The 23,957-nt window shown below is 43.1% G+C and overlaps 2 protein-coding genes across 4 annotated transcripts; both read left to right on the forward strand.

The window, feature by feature from the left end:
* The first annotated feature begins 233 nt into the window (after nt 1-233).
* LOC117709855 (olfactory receptor 2B11-like) lies at nt 234-5,002 on the forward strand. Its single transcript, XM_034504258.2, has 2 exons — nt 234-362; nt 3,503-5,002. Exon 2 carries the CDS (start codon nt 3,512-3,514, stop codon nt 4,469-4,471), a length of 960 nt encoding a protein of 319 aa, XP_034360149.1. The 5' UTR covers nt 234-362; nt 3,503-3,511; the 3' UTR covers nt 4,472-5,002.
* A 10,909-nt stretch (nt 5,003-15,911) lies between these two features.
* On the forward strand, nt 15,912-21,641 carry LOC117711278 (olfactory receptor 2B11). 3 transcript variants are annotated; one of them, XM_076936740.1, is made up of 3 exons: nt 15,912-16,263; nt 19,460-19,582; nt 19,892-21,641. In XM_076936740.1, the coding sequence occupies exon 3, from the start codon at nt 20,200-20,202 to the stop codon at nt 21,154-21,156; it is 957 nt and encodes a 318-aa protein (XP_076792855.1). In that variant the 5' UTR covers nt 15,912-16,263; nt 19,460-19,582; nt 19,892-20,199; the 3' UTR covers nt 21,157-21,641. The 3 variants fall into 3 exon arrangements, with proteins under 3 accessions (XP_076792855.1, XP_076792856.1, XP_034362722.1); XM_076936741.1 differs by having other exon boundaries at nt 19,460-19,557; XM_034506831.2 differs by lacking the exon at nt 19,460-19,582.
* Nucleotides 21,642-23,957: the final 2,316 nt, after the last annotated feature.

Here is a 23,957-nt window from a genome sequence, read left to right on the forward strand (position 1 = left end):
CCCATAAACATGAGGAGGCCACAGACCATTTCAGTCTCATTGCATGCAGCTAACTCAGGGCATGGTCTCCAGGGCAAAGATGGCTCTAAAGACGATAGATTGAAAGAAATCCCTCCAGAATGTTTCTCTGTACAAATACACCCCCCCCAGCTTAATTATCTACACGAGATAACTCAGGTCTCTGGAGATTTAAGGAATAGACCTCAGGAGACCTCCAGTGTCATCAAATTCTTCTTCCTGCACTCTGCCTAGTCTGCCTACTATTCTCTAAGCCCTTCATTGTCTGGTGTTAACTTGACCCAAGCCTCAGTTTTCCCATCGATGGTTCCTCACTCTGCACCTCTTCTTTCTTCAACCTCAAGGTAAGTGAGTGGCCAGCTAAGGCCTTATGTCTGCAGCAAGTTTCTCTCTCTTCTATCAAATCCCACAAAAGATTATAAAGGACATTCTCACCTGTGGAGGATGGGCTAGTCTAGGAAAGGAGATTTTTTTTAAATCAAGGAAAATAAAGTAAAAACATCTAGGAGGTTGTGCGCTTCAACCTCAGGATGGCCTTCCTCAACAATCACCTCAGGAGTGGGGGTGGGGTGTTCACATCCAAAAAAGTAGTTAGAATGTAGGGTTTTGTGTATTCTAAGTTGCCAGGGTAAATCAAATGTCAACCTAACAAAACTAATCAAGCATAGTAGACCAAAACAGGACAGTAGCCAGTCAAGGACAATTAAGTCCTCACACAATAAGTATTAGGATCTATGAGCCAATGAAATAAGATTTCTGACATATAAAATTTCATGGTGATGCAGAAAAAAAGTGACTTCAAAAAATTAAAGTCTGGGCTAAGTTGAGAGACTGGGGTAGCATGTAGGAACAGAAATAAAAAGAAGTTTAGATTATAGGAAAAAATCACTTGCAAAGAAATCCAAGTGGCAATCCTTGCATGCACTGTGAGGGGTATACCATGCCATCCTGACTTGAGCACTTTTGTGACATGGTGTCTAAAGGAAGAGTGAGGCTGATCGGATGGAAGTTGGTTTTGAAATCTGAGTAGCCCGTGTATAACATACCTACTCATTCCTGGGGGAAATGAGGCACAGCCAGACCAGAATCCGGCCCAGAGACATATGCTGAGCTTCTGGTTCATATGACCTTAGAAATAATGGAATGCGAAGAAGGCTAAAATCTCTGAAGATTATTCAAACAGCTTAATGTGAAGACAGGATGGAAAGGATTTAAACCGAGTCTGGTTCCTGGTGGCACCTTAGTTTTCCTTCATTCTCTTTACTGGGCAATACTGTTCTACCTTGTAATCCAGCTCTGGTACCCTGTTCTGAACCTGCCCATTGTATCCATACGGGTTCTGATGAGCTTTTCATCCAGTTTTGTTTTATTTTTTTAATTTTCAGCATCGTTTTACACTGACTTTCTTCAGCAGTTCTAACTCTTTATTGAACGCTATTTTTGGATTTTTAGATTTTTAAAAATTTCATTCAGCTCCTTGTTTTTATTCTCTTAGAGTGCTTTCATGTTGTGTCTGTGTGTGTGTGTGTGTGTGTGTGTGTGTGTGTGTGTGTTAATTTTATATACATTGGTGATTTGACTGCATGTATATCTGTGTGAGGGTATTGAATTCCCTGGAATAGGAGTTACAGACAGTTGTGAGTTGCCCTGTGGGTGCTGGGAACTGAACCCAGGTCCTCTGGTAGAATAGCCAGTGCTCTTAACCGCTGAGCCATCTCTCCAACCCCTTGTTTTTGTGTTTGAAACACAGTCATAAGCATTCTTTTGAATTCTTCATCTGGAGGTTCTCTCAACTCATTCTCACTGGGCACATTACTGTGGAGTTCGTGATTTTTGGAGCGGACATGCTACCTTGGTTTTCACGTTGCTTTTGTTTCTGCACTGGAACTTGTGCATCTACAGTTGGTTGCTTTGAGTCCTGTTTTTTCTTTTAATGGCAGCATTTACAATGTCGTGAGAGGGCCAAGTTGTAGCAGGGTTGAAATAGCATTCTTCTTTGTTCACCTGGTATTAGGACCAGAGGCTCTATCTTTAATCTCACTCTCAGGGTCAGGGACTGTCCTGGGTTGTCACCAGCCTCCTGTTTGTGTCTGTAGCTTCCACTCCATGTTGTAGAGCTTCCTGCGCATGTACACCTTGCTCTGGGACACCTCAGGCCTCCTTTCTGTATCCAGCTGGCCGTTTCTTTGCAGAGCAGAGAATTGAGAATAAAAAGATAGGTAGATTTTTACATCATCTCTTTGCTATGGGAGAATAATAAGTATTAATGAGAGTGTGGAAAGCAGTCCCTGGTGGTGGGAAGGTAAACTGTACAAAGATTCTGGAATACAGCATAAAACATATAATGACAATAAAATCCAGAAGTCCCAGTTTTGAGTACATACTAAAAGTATCGAAGCTAAATCTCAACGTGCTGTTTGGAGACCCACATTCACAGCAGCAGTGTTTCCAGTAGGCAGAGTATAGATGTGCTCAGGATTTGTGAGTAGGTACAAAAGACAGCAGACACATATAATTAGTGTTAATTGGCCCTTTAAAAAGTAGAAAATCCTGACTTAGCCTAGAGCATAGATGAATCTAGGGGAGATGGTGTAAATGAAATAAGCCAATGGCAAAGTTTCAAATATGGTTCAATGAAATTCCTTTGGGATAATTAGACTAATGTATTTAATAATAATAATAATAATAATAATAATAATAATAATAACTCCCTAGAGTGATGAATGATGGGTGCCAGGTTCTGGAACTGTAGCAGACAGGAAGATACTATTTGATAGGACTTGATTGAGTTTGATAAAAGTAATAACTCTAGAAATGAATGGTGGTAAATGGTAACATAAATACATTTAATGTAACAAACCTATGTATTTAAATGTAGTTAAGTGAACTTGGTTTTGAGTTCACATCAGCACAATAAAGTCTGGGGCAAAAAATGAGAGTTGACCTCTCCCAGTAGAAAGAGTCCACCAAGAGGTGTCCGTGTGTTACAAATCCAAGCTTCTAACTTCCCATCTCAGTCCCAGCATCCTTCGCCTACCTGCACTTATAGAAAACATTAGGTGGTGTTTCCCTCAAATATAGCCTTGAAAGAGATGCCTAGTGAAAGGAAAGCATGATGAAATTGCAGCATCACGGTTGCTGAACACATTAGAGGGTGGAAGGCTGCTAAGACTAACATAAGGAGGTGTGGAATCGCAGGAGGAAAGAAGCAGAGTGAGTCTCACAAACACATCCCTACTTGGCTTGATCCGGCTTTGGTAAATATTTTCATCATATCTTGGATAGTTTCGCTCCAACCTGACTTGTAATTTAACTACTGAGCAATATATGAAACCAGCCATGTTCTAGAAAACTGTTCAAAGCACTCATGGAGAATATCGTGCTAATGCTATATCATAAATTCACTGGGCATTTTGAAGATGTTGCCTTGGACGTATTAAAAAAAAATCTTGTTTACCTTCAAATTTTGTCTTTTCCCATACAGGCGTATGCAATGCAGGTGGCCATGAAAGGACAGAATGGGAGTTTCCCCAACACATTTGTTCTGGTGGGCTTCTCTGATCACCCCTGGCTAGAGATGCCCCTCTTTGGAGTGCTTCTGGTCTCCTACATCTTCACCATGATAGGAAACAGCTCTATCATTGTCCACTCCCTGCTGGAGCCTAGACTCCAAACACCCATGTACTTCTTCTTAGACAACTTGTCTCTCCTAGACCTCTGTGCCACATGCACCGTTGTCCCACAGCTGCTAGTCAATCTCTGGGGCCCAGAAAAGACAATTGCCTCCTGGGGCTGCATCGCCCAGGCCTACCTCTTCCACTGGACCAGCTGCACTGAATGCGTTCTGCTGGCAGTAATGGCTTTTGATCACTATGTGGCCATCTGCTGTCCCCTCCGTTATGTACTCGTCATGCATCTCTGGGCATGTGTGTGGCTGGCAGCTGTATGCTGGGCCAGCGGCCTGGCCAATTCTCTGGTTCAAGCTACACTCACCCTCTACCTTACCCTTTGTGCCAAAAACACACTGGACCACTTCTTCTGTGAGGTGCCTGCTTTGATTAAACTGGCATGTAGTGACACCACTACAAACGACCGGTCCCTGGCCTTGGGGGCTATTCCCTTTGGGATAGTGTCTCCTTTGACAGTGCTCATCTCTTACATCTTCATTGCTAGGGCTGTGCTGAAGTTACCTTCAGCTGAGGGAAGGCGCAAGGCTTTGCGCACATGCACTTCCCACTTGCTCGTGGTCACCATGTTCTTTGGACCTGGTATGTACACGTACCTCCAGCCTCCAGGCAACAGCACTCAGTCCAAGCTCTTGTCCCTCTTCTACTGTGTCTTCACCCCACTACTCAACCCACTCATATACACTTTGAGAAACAAGGATGTGAAGGAAGCTTGGAAGAAGGTCCTAGCATCCCAGGGTAAGGGGATATCATTGAAAGGCCAGTGATCTCTGTCTGGCTTCTGGAGCTACCATATGTAAATTAATGCTGGCAGGTTCACTTTTCCAAAAAGATAAGAGCTTAGGCTGGAATTCTCATCTCTCAATGTCAGCCACTCTGATAACAACCAAGACTCTCTTGACCAGAGACTTCTGTCTTCTAAAATCCCAGATAGGACCACTGTACTTTTTTGGACCCTTCCGGGATATTCGTATCCACAGAGAGAAAAGGGAGATGACCTATAGACCTTCTGAATACCGAAAGAAAAGCATTGTCTATAAATCCCTTCTAGTAGTTGCTCTTTGGTCACTGCTGTCAAAAAAAAAGTTGCTGAAATTATTTGGATACATTCTCTTCAGTGATGTAGCTACTGGTAAGCCATCCATGCCCCTGTCAATACTCCATAGCCTATGTTTCTGTAAGTGACCCTAAATAGACTCATTGACTCACCAAACGAACAAGCAAAAAAACCACATGAAACTTGAAGATGACCAGTTGGGAAGAACAGGACCCCCAGCAGCGAGAGGGCTACAATAAGATAATAGGGATGTGAATACGATTAAAAATAAATTATATGCATTATGAAACCCATTATCGTATAACTAACACTTGCCAAGAAAACATTAAAAGTTTCTAAAAGATCTAAGTGAGAATTTTAAGCAGATTTCATTAGATTTCTCCAGGTACCTACTCAAACTATTTTAACCTCTCCTATCTGAGAATCTCATATCTCCCTTTTTCTTCAAATACTTGGCCAAGCTATGTTATCATACCCTTACCTCATCCATGCCAACACAATTACCTTCATTATGAATGTGAAATAATCATAACAACACCATTATAGATTGGCTTCATTTTCCTCAAATCATTTAAGACAATCATCACTCAGTGTCTTTATGTGACATTTTACTATTTATGCCTTATCACTCTAATTTCTCTACTTGACTATACTTTCACAGACTAGAAAGAGCCCTTCTGCAAGGCTCCGCCCACTTAATGCATACCTGCCAAGCAGCAGCAGTTGAACAGGGGTGTGATCTAAGAGAGAATATGGGTTTGTCTCTATTGAATTAGCATTTGTCGGATGCCAGCGCTATGGGTGACTCCATTCTTTGGGGTGTTGGATTAATTATTGTCTCATCGGTGCAACGAAACGCTGGATAAAGTGCCTTAAGGAAAATATGTTTTTGCTCACACATCAAGGGTGTCATCCATGAAGACATCATGGAAGCAGGAGCTAACAATGGCTGGCCTTGCTACGTCCACAAACAGAACCAGAGAAAGAGAAACGCAGGTGCTCAGCTCACTTTCTCCTTTGTATTCGGTCCAGGAACCCAGCCCATGGGACGAGACATCTCATAGTTAGATAGGTCTTCCTTTCTTAGTTAACTTAATCTAGAAATCTCTCACAGATATGCCCGTGTTTGTCCCATGGTTCCAGTTCTATATACTAGTTGATGGTTAAGCTCAGCTACCAGAGTTCCACCCCTTGTCAATCTAACGTTCAAACACACCACTTTAAAGCCATAGCCTTCTTCTTCCTCTTGCCCCAAGAAGTTCCAGTCTACCTTATAATGCAGAGTGCATACAGTCAACTTCAAATATTCTCATAATCTTTAACAGTGTCAACACTGTTTAAAGGTCCAAAAAATGTAAGTTTCATCTGGAACACAACATGACTTCTTGACTATGAATATCTACATAATAGTTTTAAAAAACCAAGGTCTATATTTCCAATATACAATAGTACAGAATGAATATTCCCATTCCAAATCAGAATAATGGAAACATAGCAATGAATGATCAGACCAAACCAGCAATAAAACCTATCAAGGTAAGCACCAAATCCTGCAGCTCCATACCAGACATCTGGGGCTCATGATTGAATCATCTTGGCTCCAAAAAGCTTGGCTAATACTTTCCCTCCATCTCTGCTACCTGCAGCATACATAACTTCTTTCTCTCTTAGGCCAGTACTATTCCATAACTGCAGTTTTTCTCAGTAGACATTCCCTTAGTCGATGCATCTCCAACATCCTGCTCGCAACCTTGAAAGTGTCCACTCTGGCCATATAATGCCTGATTTCGGTGGCCTTCTGGAACCCTGACAGTGAACTCCATGATGCTCTCAACTTTGCACCTTTCATGTCTGAAAAGCTATTACCTCATGGATGACACTGCCAAATTCTGCTGCCCTCTCAGGATGAAGTTTGTCCCCCTCACACCACATTTTCTATCACCCCTTGTGTGCTACCCCAGGGAAACAATTTCCTTGGAATCTGTTTTTGAGCAAAGTACCTCTCCAGGGGCATTTTCAGTTTAGGCGCCTTCCTTTCAAATGAATTTGAATTTTCAAAAGGTGGATTCTGTGATTCTATAATTAGATTCTTTAATTCTATATTATGCCTAGATATATCCAGACATGCCCAAAGGTTCATTTCCATGGTGACTCCAAATCCCATCAAGTTCACAATTGAAATTAATCTTTACAGGCTTTGTCGACCTTTGATCATTATAACAAAAAAACAGTAGGATATGTGCTAATGTTTTGAATCCAAAAACATTCTTGCTGCCATTTTAACCTCTACGTATGAAATGACTTGAAATGAGATATGAAAACCAGTTGGCTAAAAATCTCCAGAGATCTTCCTCTCTCTGCCTCCCCAGAGCTAGGTTTACAAGAACATGCTGCCATACTCAAATTTTACACGAGTGTTGGGAATCCAAACTCAGGCTCCTAGGCTCACACAGCAGCCACTTTACTAACTAAGCCACCTCTCCAGCCCTGTGGATCTTTTTAAGTTGGGAAACTATTAATAATGGGGTCCAAGCTTGCCTTTCAAAAGACTTACCTTTGGCCACATTTTCAGCAAAAGAAAAAACTCCTTTGTGAAATGCAAAGTATGTATCTGTCTGTCTGTCTGTCTAATGTTATTGATTATGAATTTTTATCTTTCAATTTGCAACATTTTTATTAAGCAAGCATATCAAATACAAATCTCTGTGATTTCCTTCTTAAGTCTGGGTTCTAATCCTAGAATAGACACTGTAGAGGAATGAGAAATGGAGAAAAACTAGATCTTCATGTATACCACTTGTGTTTTTATTATGCAATACAATTTATCACACAAGTTGACACATCTTTTTTTATATACATGCTGTGTGCTTCTGTGATCATGGAGGACTCTGCTCAAGAAAACCAGTACAGGGCTGAAGAGACGGCTCAGTGGATAAAGGCACCTGCTGCCAAGCCTGACATCCTGGACCTGCTGGGTATAACATGGTGGAAGGACAGAACCAACACCCTCAAGTGTGGTCTAACCTCCATACACACCATGGCTCACTCGTGTCCACAAACATATCTATATCCAACAAATAATAAACTTTTTGCTTGTGTTTTATCTTTCTTTCTTTCCTTCTTTCCTTCTTTCCTTCTTTCTTTCTTCCTTTCTCTCAAGAACATAGTAACCAGGCATAGTGGTGCATATCTGTAATCCCAGCACTCAGGGAGCCAAGTTAGGTTGATATCTGTGAGTTGGAGGTTAGACTGGTCTACATAAGAGCTCCAGAGCATAGTGAAACCCTATCTCAAAACAAAACAACAAAAAAACCAAAAACATTGTGTTGTGGCATTGTTACTTACATTTGTACTCCTGGCTTTTGAGAGACTGAGGCCAAATTGTCATGGATTTGAGGCTGGACTGGCTACATGCTGAGGTCATGGCCATCCTGGCCTACAGAGTAAGACTCCATCTCAAAACAACAACAGGAAATTACCTGCATGCATCATTCCAGAACAGAGAAAAGCTCAGTGTTCTGCAGGAACAGAAATCCAGAGCCTAGGTTTTCATGCAGTTTTTCAGCACCTGGACAGCGCCTCACGCACCTCTGCTAAACCCTAATCCATAAACCTCCATGCAGTTAAAGGAGATTCTAAAAAAAAGGCCTCAAAAGTCCTTACCCATATTCCCCCCTTTATCCTGCACCCCCCACACACAAATATGGAAACATGCTATTGTAGAAGCTTCTCAAAATATATACATATATGAAAGGGATCTAAATGAAGACAATGCCCAAACTAGACATTTTATGCCATCAAGTAAAACTTTCTGTGCCAGGAATAGTTACATCCTGTTGACTCATTGGCTATGGGTCCCCTGGAACCCCAAAACATCTCAGGCTATTGCCAAGGCCATTGGATACTCTCCACAACCTGATGGTAAGGCCTTATTGCTGAAGACAGCACTTATTTATGTTGTCACAAATACAAAGAAGTCAAGCTGGTGTCTGACTTAAAGTTTCACCCCTTAAACTTAAAGTTTCATTAACTGGCTCTCATGGTGCTTGTAAGGTTCTCTGCACGCTTCAGGAGGAGAAAATAATTGTCAATGTCACCATCCAAAAACCCTGCAACCTACAACACTAACCTACCTGCAATGTATCCTACTGCAACCGTGGCATAAATGTTGAGGTAGTAAAAGCAACCACTTTTAAAATTGTATTTAAGCCACACTCCAGAGATGGAGCCCATTCCTGACGCTGCTAATGAGCCCAAGAACCCAATACTGGATGGGTCATGGGCCCTGGGGGGAAACCAGCTACTATCTATTATTTTGCTAAAGAAACAGCAATGGCTGTCAAAATGACTCCTAATGAGATGCTGCTTTCCCCATAGATCACTGCCTTGCTCAATTCTCATCAGAGAAGTTTCTTACAGTAAATGGGAATTAACAGAGAGACCCACAAGTAGACAGTGTGACAGTGAGAGACTCTGGCACACTCAGCTCTAAAGGGGATGTCCTCATCAGGCTCCTCCCTTCAAGCCTCAGGAATCTATGCAGAAAAGGAAGCAGGCAGATGGAAAGAGCCAGAGGTGGTAGTCGACACCAAGAAACAGTGTCTCCCAGACACGACAGGACTGATAACACATATGAACTCCCAGGGACTGTGACAGCATGCACAAGACCTGCACAGCTTCAAACCAGACAAAATCCCACCACTGAGAAAGGAAGTGGACACAAAGTCCTACAGCTGGCCAAGAAGATATCTGCAAATGATATCTGCTAGGAAAAGGAAAATCAGTTTTCTCCACTGGGTTGTTTCTGGGTATGTCAACCACAATCCATGGCAGGACCCATGCAGAGGAACAGTTAGCAAACACAAATGAGCTCCTGTTTTTAAAAGTGGGATTTTAAAAATTGTTTCGTTATTTTTAATCTTATTGGGTTTTTTGTTTGTTTTAAATTTTGAGAGAGAGAGAAAGAGAAAAATGTGAAGTTGGGAGGTAGGGAGGAGATGGGTGAAGCTGGAGGAGGGAGAAAACATGATAAAAATATATTATATATATAAAAAAAGAGACAAGCTCTCTCTATGTAGCCCTGGTTGTCCTAGAACTCACTATATGCTGATCAGCTTAGCCTAGAACTCATGGAGATCTACTGGTTTCTGCCTCTAGAATGCTGGGATTAAAGGTGTGTGTCACCATGCCTGGGCTGGGGGTGGGAGTGGGGCGGTGGAGGAGCTGTGAATAGCTGACAAATTTGGGTTACCGCAGAACCTCATGCCAGGTGCGACAAAGGCACGATGATAAGTCCTTGAGCTAAGCCTATCTGGCTAAAGAAGTCCAGTCCTTAAGAGCACCAGCATGGCAGCTAACAGTACACCCATTGTTTCCTGCAGCTTAGGGAACAAGAAGGAAGCTTGGATGAAAATGAACTGTGTTATTCTGTGTGCCCGTGCCACTAACATGGCTTCCTGACCCACACTCTCTTCCATCACTGAACCTGTACCTTAGATGCTGACTTTGCTTTTGAGGACAAGATTCCATGTTTTTCATGCTTGTATCACCAGCATACAGTGGAATGGCATATAATAAGGACAATAATAAATGGCTTTTTAATCATTGCTATGTAGTATATTTTGCTTATATTCTTTTCTCTCCTCCGGCTCCTTCAGTAGTTTTCAATCTGTGGGTCAGGACCCTCTGGAAATTAAACAACCCTTCCACAGGGGTTACATACCAGATACCCTATATAACAGATATTTACATTATGATTCATAACAATAACAAAACTTAGTTATAATGTAGCAATGAAATAATGCTCTGGTTGGGAATCACCACAACATGAGGAACTGTTTAATTAGGAAGGTTGAGGACCACTGAGATCCTCCTTACCTCCATACCCACCCAACTTCATATCCTCTCTCTCTCTCTCTCTCTCTCTCTCTCTCTCTCTCTCTCTCTCTTTCTCTCTCTCACTCACTCTCTCTTTCTCTCTCAAAACTAAAAAAAAAATCTGAAAATTAAAACAAACAAACAAAAAACTAATGAAACAAAAAAATTACCAACACACACACACCATGGAGTCTGTTTTGTCCTAGCCAACTCTTCCAGTGCATGGATCCTGCCATGGAGTGTGACTGATATCCCACAGTGACAACCCACTAGAGAAAACTGATTTCCCTTTTTGCAGCAAATGTCAATTGCAAATATCTTCTTGGTCAGGAGTAGGATTTTGTGTCCACTTCCTTTCTCAGTGCTGGGATTTTGTCTGGTTTGAACTTGTGCAGGTCTTGTGTGTACTGTCACAGTCTCTGCGAGTTCATGGGTGTTATCAGTCCTGTTGTGTCTGGGACACACGGTTTCCTTGGTGTCATCTACCATCTCTGGGCTCTTTGAACAAGGGAGTCATGTTCCAGGCCCAGCAAACAGCAGAACTTGGCAGCTTTGTCCATGTGGTTCTGGCTTTAGAGTCAGGAATATAAGATAGGGATTATGGGATCTCCATCTGCAGCTAAGGAAAGCCACTGAGGCCAGGCGTGTGTCAGGATTATCCCTGCCATGGAGCCCAGAGAGACCACTGCATGAAGATGTGAATGTGAAGCCTGGATTGCCTTGGAGACCCCAACATGTTGGAGATGCCAGAGAGGTGGGATACCCACCAAGGAGAGCTGAAAGGAATTAGGAGGTGTGGCTTGATGGAATAGGTGTGGCTTTGTTGGAGGAAATGTTTCACTGGGAGTGGGCTTTGAAGTTTCAGAAGCCAAAGCCAGGCCCAGAGGCTCTATCTTCCTGCTGTCTGCAGATCTGTAAGTAGAACTTTTCTACTTCTCCAAAACCATGTCTGCCAGGATGATAATGGACTAAACCTCTGAAACTATAAGCAAGCCCCAGTTAAATGCTTTGTTTTGTAAGAGTTGCTGTGGTCATGGTGTCTCTTCACAACAATAGAACACTGATGAAGACAAATAAAAAAAATACCAAAAAAGTGCTGGAGAGATGGCTCAGCAGTTAAGAGTACTGATTGCTCTTCCAGAAGTTCAATTCCCAGCACCCACATGGCAGCTCAAAACCATTTGTAGCTCCTGTCCCAGGGGATCTGACACCTTCATACAGACATATATACCATCTAAACACCAATGCAATTAAAATACAAATAAATTATTTTTAATGTGACAAAAAAGCCAGCACATTTACAAAGACATGTTGATCAGAATAACATTAGATCTGGCAACAGAAACACTAAAATCCAGGAAAGTACTAAATAGTACAGTTCAAGCCCTAAAAGTAAATACTGACAAACAAAATTATGGTATCAGCAAAGATACCTCATTTTTTAAAAGTTACCTGTGTGTGTGTATGTGCTGGTATCAGCTATGTGTTTGGGTACCTGTGGAAACCAGGTGGATCTCTTGGAGCTGGCAGTACAGGGAGTTGTGTGCTGCTTGACATCGGTCTTGGGAACTAAATTCAGGTTCTCTGGAAGAACAACAAATACTCTTAACCTCCAAGCTACCTCTTCATTCCCAATCTCTTCCTTTCTCTTTTCTTAAAGATTTACTTTACTTGTGTGTCTGTGTCTATGTTTACCACATGTGTGCAGGTCTGGCAGAAGCCAGAAGAAGGTGTTTGATCCCTTCTTCGGCTACTGCTACTATGTTACACATCATTTGTGAGCATCCTGAGGTGAGCACTGGGATTAGAACCCAAGTCTTCTGAAGAGCAGCAAGCACTCCTAATCACCAAGACAATTCTCCAGCCCCCACCAAAGAAACCTTTTTAATGAAGAAATAAATATTCCAAATAATTACCAACTGAAGCAAGTCATGACCACCAAGCCAGCACTGCAGAAAATAGATAAAAAACAAAACCCCTACACACAGGGCAAGAAGTAAGGCAGTCCCTGAATAAGAGACCATGAAATAACAAATCTCATGAGAACAATAGACAAATGAGTGAGAACAAATGAATCAGACACCACCCAACTCAGTAACTCCCTAACACCAATATGGGAGAAAGAAAAGGACAAGCAGTATATGAACCTGACAGATGAAATAAATAAAATTACAGGCATAACCAAATTTCTCCCAATAACCATCCAAATGTCAATGGTCTATACTCTCCAGTCAAAGCATGAAAATGAGCTGAGTGGGTGAAGAGACAGATCTAACTATCTGCTGCCTTAACGCTGACACACTGAATCTGTAAGGACTCAGATTAAATGTCAAAGAAAGAAACACTATATTCCAAGCAGACACAGACCAGAAATAAGAAGGCAAAACCATTTTTCACTTAACATTGCAAATATCAAGCCATAGTTAATCAAAAGAGGTTTTTCTAAGTCAGTACATTTTTAATAAAAGTTGCAGACTATCAATTAGACATGATGAGTATAAACATACATACTCAAATGTTAGTACACCCAATTCCATAAAACAAATGCCGGTCATACAGCTATAAATAAACTCAGGTTCAATACTAGTGGACAACTTAAATAGCGAGATGATCCTGATCAAACCTACCCCCAAGCCCTCAAGTTTAAGCTGTCCCATACATCAGAAGGATGACACGTTTATCTGCAGAACATTCTTCACAAGAGCTGCAGGATACTTGTTCTACTCAGCACACGGACTTTGTCCAAAAAAGACAATGTTCTGGACCATAAATCAAACTTCAGTTAATAATAAGAGCAATGCCAGACACTATATGAACACACTGAAACTGAACTATGTTCTTGGATGGCCTGTGCAGTCATTGAAGAAAACCACAAGAAAAAGGTTTAACACTGTAGGCCACCGACCCGACTCGGCCGGTCAAGATGGCTCCCGCCTCAGCCTCTGGTATCGGCTACTGGTGAATATAATAAGGTACCACAATCGAGCAGGGTATGCTAATGAAGCACCACAATCCTGACCAATCACCCCCTCCCGAAATGGGGTATGCTAATGGGGTATGCTAATAAGGCACTGCAATTCTGACCAATCGTGCACCTCCACGCGCTCCCCCCCCCCCCCCCCCCCCCCCGCCTAGGGCTGAGGGTATATAAGTAGCTCGCCCTGGGCACTCGGGGTTCCCTGCAAGATGATGAAGCGCTTCTACAATAAAGGCTGTTGAGAAGGATCCGGTTGTTCGCGTCTTCCTTGTTGGTCGAGTGGGGCGTGACATAACACATTCCTGTAATCGGTTGAAAATGAAACATGGGCCACTAGAACCCTTGGTATGCGGCAAAGGCAGTTTAGACAAGGAAGTTTACAGCTGTGAGTGAGCATGCCAAAAAGTCAGAGAAATCTCCAATCAGTGACCTGAAGATGTACATCAATACATGGTAACAAACTGAGAGTGGGCTCCATGACCACCATGGCCAGCAGAGTAATGATCTGTGGGAGGCAAGAAGCCAGTTCAGCCCAGCATGACTAAATAGCCAGCGTTGGTTCAAACTTTGAGATTCTGATCCTTAGCAGTTTATTTTAGGTATATTTAAGCACAACATGAATTGGTGAAAACACTCCTGGTAATAATTAACTCAAGCCTATCTGTACGATAACACTTACATAAATCTCCTTGAGGAACAGAATAAGCTAAATACAGATCAGATGTGAATACCTCAAAAGTCATTGTAAAGAACATGTGAACCTTCCATAGAGATGGCTTCTATAGCTTGACTACATCTGACACCTTCTATAAATGTGGGATCTATAGGCTGATTAAAATGAGCTCGTGATTAAGGTCTGGGGAAGGATCTGGTGTGGTCTCAGCCACTCAGGTAACACAGAGGTCACCAGGCTATTAACCATGTTTGCTTCCATCCTTCTCAGTGAATAATACCCTCCCTTTAAAGGGACAGCCCTGTGTGTCTAACATTCCTGTTTCCCCCAGAGTTATTTATGAGCACAAGGATTTCCATGCTTCCTGCAATAAATTATCAAAAGATAAGCCCATGAAATACAGACGAAAAGAACTATAAAAGGAATAGACAGTATTTTGAAAAGGCAGACAAAACTGTCCAATCTTCAGCCTATTTAGCAAAGGAGGGAAAAAACACAAATATACACTAACAATTTTTCAGATTTTATATACTTTATCTTATGTATATCTTATGTATTTTATCTTATGGTTTTGCCTGCATGTGTGTATGTGTACTATGTGTGTGTCTAGTAACCAGGGGAGTCAGAGGAGTCAGAAGAGGGTGTTAAATCCTCTGAAACTGGAACTACAGTTGTGCACCACCATATTGATATGGGATCAAGCCTGGGACCTCTGCAAGAGCAACAGATGCTCTTAACTGTTGAGCCACCTCTCTGGCCCCTATAATTTTCTTTAACTGGTAGGAAGAAGTAACTGTCTAAAGCAATCCCATTTATTGTGGTTCCACAGCTAGCTTAGTTCACAAAATTTGCTGTCCATGACTAAGGATTTGTCCTCCATTCTTGGTCTCTGTCCAGAGTTTTTATCCCTTACATGCAGCAAATGGAACAGGCAGCTCAGACATTAGCACGCAGGAACAGATCTGAACTTGGATTCCTCTACTCTAGTTAGTGTTCTATGTAAGTTACAGACAGACTCATTTCTCCCTTGTACTAGGCTTTGGGGAGCAGGATCTCCCCCCAAAAAAGTAGTTCTGCTTTGCAGATAGAGATGGGGCACAGTGAAGCCAGGTGACCTGTCTAGAGACCAGAGATTGATTTGGGGGCCGAAACCAGATCAGCTTGTTCTCTACCTGAACCGCAGCTCAGGCTCTCACAAATTAGTCCTCTACTAACTTTACAGTGAACACCTCACCAACGTCAAAGAGGAGAAGAAGAAGAAGAAGAAGAAGAAGAAGAAGAGGAGGAGGAGGAGGAGGAGGAGGAGGAGGAGGAGGAGGAGGAGGAAGAGGAGGAGGAGGAGGAAGAAGAAGAAGAAGAAGAAGAAGAAGAAGAAGAAGAAGAAGAAGAAGAAGAAGAAGAAGAAGAAGAGAAGGAAGAAGAGGGAAAAAGAGGAGGAAAAAAGAAATAAGCCTTCCACACCCTGTGGCTGCTCCATTTCCTCTGGCCTTCTGGTCTTCTAGGACCTACCATTAATTACAAATACTAAAAGTTCACACTACATCAATTATCAGCTAATCCCTTAGACACTAATTAAATAAAACATCAGGGATAACTTTCCAGCCAGAGGAGAGCAAGCTTCCATACCGCGTCTGGGGAGAAAGAGCAGAACCTTCCTGGAAAAGAGCGCAGAGGATGAAGTCGAGTTGAGCCTGGGGAATAGTTGTGAAATTACAGGGAAGTGTGATGTGAGCTGGCTCGCTGCCTAAGCACCCTGGCTTTGGCAATAAGCTGAGCTGTCTATATAAGTGTAGAAGTTGCTCCACCATATCAAAGTGTCCACAGCACAAGGTCATTGCAATTCTGTAGCCCTCCTGTGGCCAGAGGAAAGCACAGCTGGCCCTGGGGACTTCCCAGAATATCTGCAGCAAGGAAAAGTCCTTCCCACTTCCAGGCCAAGAATGACCTCTGTCCAGCTGCCGGGGGCCAGGTCCAGGTAAGCATGAGGTCTCAGCAGCTTCATTGGAACAAACAGTCTCAGCATCTTTCTTGAACACCTTCTGCATGTGTAGTGAGTGCCCTCCTAAGTACTGCTCCCCAGTCCAGACCAGCACAGGCTGCTAAGAATGCTGCCTTCCTGAGCCAGGTCCCCTGTAGATGCCAGAGAACCATGGAAGGTAAGGGTCAGCCCTGGTATCTGCACAAGCTAGAGTCTGCACCACAGGGAGGCTTTGTGACATCTACTTTTGGACAAAATTATAGGTGGAGGATAGTTCGTAGAATGAAGGTTTTGCTTCACTGAGCAGAGTGATGCTGGCCAAAAACTGTAATGGGGAGAGTGTATGTTTATTCCTCATCGTGCAGGGAATGACCTAATTTTACTGTAATCAGGACACTAAGGGGAAGGCTGCCATTGAGACAGGACGTAACCCTGCGTAACCACCCTTGTCATGAACACCTATTAGCATCAGTTAGGGGAAACGCTACCATCCACACCCTGACCACCGAGGCTCCCGTGGTGCAATCCTGCCCACTACGGCAGGAACTGAAACCTTGATTTGACTGCCCAGATTGAGGAAATTTTAAACTGAGTTTCAGATGGAAGAAAGGGCTAATAAGAAATCCATCTCATGGCTGATTATTTTGTCCATCTCAGTAGCTGCTTTGAAATTATATTTAGGGCTCTGAGCTTGCTTTTCCTTCATGAATGGTGGGATAAATCACAATTCTATCAGGTCCCAGGGGCATTTCAACAGTAGATGTTAAGGATAAGATGGGATAAATAAGGAGACTGATGATTTAATAGATGGTAGATAGATAGATAGATGATAGGTAGACAAATAGACAGATAGATGATAGATGATAGGTAGACAGGCAGATGATGGATGATAGGAAGACAGACAGATGATAGATGGATGATAGGAAAATAGACAGACAGACAGATGATAGATGATAGGAAGATAGACAGAGAGTCAGACAGACAGATGATAGATGATAGGAAGATAGACAGAGAGTCAGACAGACAGATAGACAGATAGACAGATAGATGATAGGTAGATAGATAGGTAGACAGACAGATAGATAGATGATAGGTAGATAGATACATGGATGGACAGACAAATAAAAAGATCAGGGTTGTATATCACACAAAGGATAGCACATGTCATAAGAGGGTATCTGCATGTCTGTATCCTCAGCTCCCCCAGAAGTCCAAGGACTGTCATCAAAACATCCACAGCATGTTTCTGGTCATTGAAGGAGATGGTCCTAATCTCTCAGGAAACTGGATTACTTGAAGGCATTTTGCTCTTAAGACCTGAGTCTAGGAAAGATGCCATCACTGTGTGTGGCTACAAAGTAGGGGAGTAAAGAGCATGCCAGCAAGCTCTGGGGTCTTACTGCCCTGGACAGAAAGGAAGATGAGACAGCCCTTACCAGCCTTGTGATGATGGAATCAATACCACAAGATCCTGGCTGGAGGCCAAGATGAGTAGAACCTCCTTAAAATCAACCTGGATGCTTTAAGCCATCATGACCATGGAGAAGTCAGCGCAGGTTAAGAGGAAGAGGATGCATTGGAGTTGGGAACTCAGTTGATAGATGAAGTTTCAGATGTGTTGACTCACAATGTTAAGAGAGGGCGGGGGTGGGGGCACTGCCAAAATTACAACTGCAGGCATAGGTTCAGAAGAACTGTGCTCTACTGTGTGACTATGCCAGATGTGGAGATTAATGTGTTCACCCTGGGAGGGATCTTAAATCTCAGAGAACACTTGAGGCCAAGGATTATGTGTAGGTGGTACAGTGACTGGAGAGCTGCATTCCAGCAAGAGAGACAGGAAATGCAAAGACTGAAGGGAAGGAAGAGCTGGAGAGTAGAGTCAATGGCAGCCTGGCATCCAGCTGTTTTGTCCCCAAGGAGGCTGCAAAGGACACCATAGGGCTGCGATCCCACCACTACCAACATGAAGGCAGACTGCTTCAGTCTCCAGTGTATACCTTAAAACATGGGTTTCATAGTTCACTGTGTTAAAACAGAGTTCCAGAGCTCATTAGAGATACATCCTGCTCACTGAAGTAAATGCTTGTAAGAGTTTTTGATAGAATCGTACAATAATTGAATGTTTCACACGCCTCATGAGAACATTATTGCAAAGAACATTAGTTTTGAAACTACATACAGAGCAGAAGAAATTAGCACTCATCTATCTAAACTCCAGGGTTTGAGTTGTTTTCAAATAACACTCGAGTTCTTTGGAATATCAGCTGGAGGGGGTGTGCCTGCTGCGATGTCTAACTTAAGGGGACCTTTATTAATTTTCCAATCTGTGCACGAAGTATTAAATTGAGAATTAAGAACAATACTCTGTAAATTACCTACATGTGAGATTGATTTTCAGTTTTATCCTGAAGCACTGCATCTCCATTGAGAACTAAAAGGCATACTTGGGGAAGACTGGGAAGTCAGAACTCTAGACCGTCTGTGCAATAGGTCAGGCAGCAAGCTGTCACAGCTGCGACAGCAAACTGCCTCGACGATGGGGTCATATCTTGCAGACAATGAAGAATGAAGGCCATGGACTCAAGAGTTGAACACTTCAACCCACACTATTTATTGAGAGAGAGAGAGAGAGAGAGAGAGAGAGAGAGAGAGAGAGAGACCTTGTGGAAACAGAAACGGTGACTTGTCCTCTGCTTGTAGAGATGACAAGTTTCTCCTTAGCCCTAGGGCTCCATCGTGAGCTAACGTAGTTCTCAGAGGCCACCACAGAGAGAGTCTCCACTCACACAGCCCCTGCAAACAGAGGGGCTTTAATCCACAGAGCAGCTTTGGTAGTCGTGTGGGAAGATTTTCCCAGATGGTTGGTCTCCAGGCTGTTAAAGGCTTACTGGGGCCAACTCCTAATGATCGAATTTCACTTTGTCTCCTACCTCAAGCCCATGAATCACTGATAGCAGCTCATTAGTTCTCTGCTGTGGTAGCACCCAGAAGTCAAACTGGCTGTGCTCTCTGTCTCTGTCTGTCTCTGTCTGTCTCTGTCCCTCTGTCTCCAGGATAATATCTCCTTGGCAAAGTTGTACCTGGGATTTAAATGTCACTCTAGTATGTAACAAATAACATTCCAGAACCATCTGATCTTTCGTCAAACAATTCTAAGGGCTTGCCCATGCTTACCATTGTGTGCTTTCAGGTCTCATTGGGAATCAGGAACAAATCAGCAGCTAAAGTTTCCCTCCCCCTGGCTACTCCAGGTCTTCAGAGAGCCTGGAACCCTGCTGTCTTTACTGTGTGAGTGAGTGATAGAGCTGCCATGGTGAGTAGTCATAGGGCGAGAGCTTCTGCAGTCCTGTGAGCCAGAGCAATCCTCACAGTGACCAGGCCAGGTGTCGTCCATCAGCTGCATGCCTGTGATCAGGAGAGCCCCTCCCTGCTCACAGAGCGTTCCTTTCTGTCTTAGTTCACCTCTTTCCTCTGTCTTGTGTCTGTCTCCAGAAGACAAAATAAGAAAGCCTCAGAAAGTGAGCACTTTCCTGTCAATGTGTCCGTGGAGAAGTCGAACATTCCAGTGTCCGAGGGAGTTGTGGCTGAATATGAATGAAACCTTTTTCCTTTTTCCTTTCAGAGTCTGTGTGGAACTCTGTCACAGAAGAAGCCTCTATCTTCTGCAAGATCTGCAGCCAAGCCACGCCTCATTCCCCACTCCCATTGTAACAGATGCAGGAACTGAAGTTTAGAAACACTGGCTTGGTGAAGGTCGGAGTAGGAGGCGTGTGAGACGTGCATACCGCTGCCCTGACTCCCTGTCCAGAGGAAGGAGGGTCAGATAGGGTGAAGCCTAAGAGAGAGCAGACACAATGACTCATTTTCTCCAGTGACAGCCACTCATCTGAACTCTCCTGAGTCATCGCAGCTCCCAGAAGATGCCTGAGCATGAGAAGTGACAACCAAAGCTGCCTCTGGGACACCCCAAAGGATTTCATCCTCCTGGGCATTTCTGACAGGCCATGGCTGGAGCTCCCAGTCTTTGTAGTCCTCCTGGTGTCCTACATTCTGGCTGTGCTGGGAAACATCTCCATCATCCTGGTATCCCAGCTGGATCCTCAACTCCACAGCCCCATGTACATTTTCCTCAGCCACTTGTCCTTCTTGGATCTCTGCTACACCACCACCACTGTACCTCAGATGCTGTTCAACATGGGCAGCTCCCAGAAGACCATCAGTTACAGTGGCTGCACAGTGCAGTATGCCATTTTCCACTGGCTGGGCTGCACCGAGTGCATTGTCTTGGCGGCCATGGCTCTGGACCGCTATGTGGCCATCTGTGAGCCACTCCGGTATGCGATCATCATGCACCGCCCACTCTGCCAGCAGCTGGTGGCTACGGCCTGGCTCAGCGGCTTTGGCAACTCCCTTGTACAGGTCGTCCTGACAGTGCAATTGCCTTTCTGTGGCCGGCAGGTGCTGAACAACTTCTTCTGCGAGGTGCCCGCCATGATCAAGCTGTCCTGTGCTGATACTACAGCAAATGATGCCACTCTGGCTGTGCTGGTGGCCTTCTTTGTGCTGGTCCCTCTGGCCCTTATCCTCCTCTCCTACGGCTTCATTGCTCGGGCAGTGATGAGGATCCAATCCTCCAGGGGACGGCGCAAGGCCTTCGGGACTTGTTCTTCCCACCTGCTGGTGGTCTCCCTCTTCTACCTGCCCGCCATCTACATGTACCTGCAGCCCCCATCCAGTTACTCCCAAGAGCAGGGCAAGTTCATCTCCCTCTTCTATTCTATAATCACCCCCACCCTCAACCCTTTCATCTACACTTTGAGGAATAAGGATGTGAAGGGGGCTCTCCGAAGACTCCTGGCAAGGATCGGGAGGCTCTGTGGAAGGTGAAAGTGTAACCTCAGAAGACCTACACAGCTTGTAGAAAGGACTCTGGGGGGTGGGGCTGTAACTCAGGGGTGGTAGGCACTTACTTGGCATGTGGGAAATACTGAGTTCAACCCCTAGGGCTACAGGAAATGCTTGGAACAGTAGGTTCTTTGAGAGATTTGTAGGAAAAAAAAATCTGAAAGCATTTCACTTTCCATGTGGTGATGATGCTCAAAGTCCCGAATCTGAGAGTACAATTCTAAGAAGCCATATATCTTCATGAAATGCTTAAATGACTTGGTGTTCACGAGTACTCGTTAGACTGCTCAACTTATAATTTCCTAGTTCTTCCCTTTTCCTTCCTCTTCCTATATTCCCTCTCTCGATTCCCAGGTATCTTTTTAAGCCCCTTTCTTCCATTACAGTCACTCCAGATGTGTACAATATGAACCCGACACAGAGTCTTACCTCGCTTATAATAAACGTCTGTTCTTCATGGATCAAAATCGATAAATTTTGTAATTTTTTCCCAACATGTCACAAGAACAACACGACTGTGTCCTTCTTTTCATAACCATCGATGCTTTTCTTTTTTCCTCTGGTTCAAACTGTCTTTATAGAAAGTTTTCCCACTGTTGAGTGGGAACTTTCTGCTGGGAGGTTAGATGACTAGGGTACAGGGGTACAGACAAGTGCATCTCCCCTCTCCCCTTCCAGAGGGCATATTCCAGTGGAGAATACAGCAACAAGTACACTACAGTTAAAATGATAAAACCTAACATAAAAAATTGAAGAGCTGAAGAATTTTTAACTCAGCCTAAAACTCCTGCCTAGCCTGGTCCTGGCTTTGCTGCTTAGAACCATACACAAGAAATGTTGAAGGTTGTTGATTATTCAATCTAACATTTGTAGAAGGTATTTGTGGTGCTGGTGATACACTGAGTGTTTATAAGTGTAAATCTGTGTGATACTGATGTGATACTGTGTGATTCATTAGCAAATCTCATTTTCATGTAAGAATCAATTATTAAAGACTGCAGTAATTGCTCTAGTTATTATAGAGTTCTGGTAGCCAAGGAAACGAAGATTCTACCATCCTACTGGCCGCCTCCTTCAGTGAAATGGAACCATTTAAGGTATATTATATTTATTTGCATTTGGTTTTCTTTCTTAGATAATTCTTTAAGATTTTATTTTATATATATATATAATAAATTCTTTAAATTTTTATTTTATAAAAATATTTATATTTTATATATATATATATAAAAAATTCTTAAATTTTATATATATATATATAAATGAATGAGTGGAGTGTGTGTAAATGCAGTTACTCACAGAGACCAGCAGAGGGCATCAGATCCACTAAAGTTGAACTAGAACTCAGGTCCTCTGCAATAGCAGCAAGCAAGCCACTGAGCAGTCCCTCCAGTACCTTGCATTTGTCCCCCCCATTCCCCCTGCACTGAAGATCCTTTTATACTTAGCTCGTTGTTTCTATGCCACTGCCTTGAGAGACACTATTAATGTAATCAAGACTAGCAAGTTAACAATAAATGGATGGAAATTACAAAAAGAGAAAAATTAAGAAAGTGTTTCTAACTGTGAAGGCAAGGCTTAAAAGCAAGTCACAGAGCTGAAGAATCTGATTTAAGAAATGTGAAAAATAATGGCCATGCCATTCCAGGACCATGGTGCTTGTTCCGATGGATTTCCAGAGAGCTAGCACAGTGTAGCAGCTTGAAGCCCTTTATGTCCCAGAGTAACATAGGAGAGCCCTAAAGCAGGGGTACAAATCCAAGCCAAAGTCAATAAAATCAACATGATAAGAATCACCAAGAGAGGTAATCAGTACATATATCAATGTAATGATTTGATCTAATTCTAGGAAGCATTTGAGAATTGTGTTTCCTAAAACAGCTGTGCTAACTGACAATCTCGAATTCTCTTAGATTTGTGAAAGGCTATGCTCTGTGACCTGTTTGACCTCTAAAACGCAGTGAGAGAGTCTCTAGGGCTTCCTGGACAAAGCTGTAAAAACCTGGAACTTTTAGTTAGTGATATTCTCAGGTACCCCAAGTCACCAAGAGGTCCATCGTCTGTAAGACTGGCCATGCTGGAGAGACCGTAACTGAAGCACCATGTGAGCCAGGCCTGCAGCCAGCTCTGTGACTCTTAAATGGGGCTAGATCCTCCAAACAGGCAACTTCAAGGTTGGACAGAAGAACCACTCAGCAGAACCCTGAATGAATCCATGGGCCCTCAGGATGAAGTAGAGTAAAGAGTCATTATTCTCAAGTCCCGGGTGTTGGCCTGGGCTGCCAAGCAGCATAGGTACTTGGAGCAATAGGGGACCCTTAGAATATCCATTTTCATAGATGAGTAATGCCACAGGATAAGCATAGAGAACTTCTATTTTAAAAAAAGAATCACCTTTAATTTATGTTATGGGTGTTTTGCCTGTGGATGTCAAAGAGGTGTTCAGTTCTCTGGAACTGGAGTTACAAATGGTTAACAGCCACCATGTGGGTGCTGGGAATCAAACTGGGGTCCTCTGGAAGAACAGCTAGTGCTCTTACCCTCTGATCCAGCTCTCCAGTCCTGAGAACTTCTATTACTCAGGGTTATAAAATATCTAAGTGATTAAACTCTCGAGTAAATTAAAGCATTTTGACATGACAAATTGATATGTAATAGAAAGAAAAAATATATTTTCATAATTCATGTCAAAATTTTACAACATGGAGATAACATGTCACAGTTCAGCTTACCATGATGCAGAAAGCAATTGTGTAGATAAATATTCCAAGCCCTAGACTAAG

The sequence above is a fragment of the Arvicanthis niloticus genome, chromosome 6 (assembly GCF_011762505.2).
Source record: "Arvicanthis niloticus isolate mArvNil1 chromosome 6, mArvNil1.pat.X, whole genome shotgun sequence".
Taxonomy (NCBI): Eukaryota; Metazoa; Chordata; class Mammalia; order Rodentia; family Muridae; genus Arvicanthis; species Arvicanthis niloticus.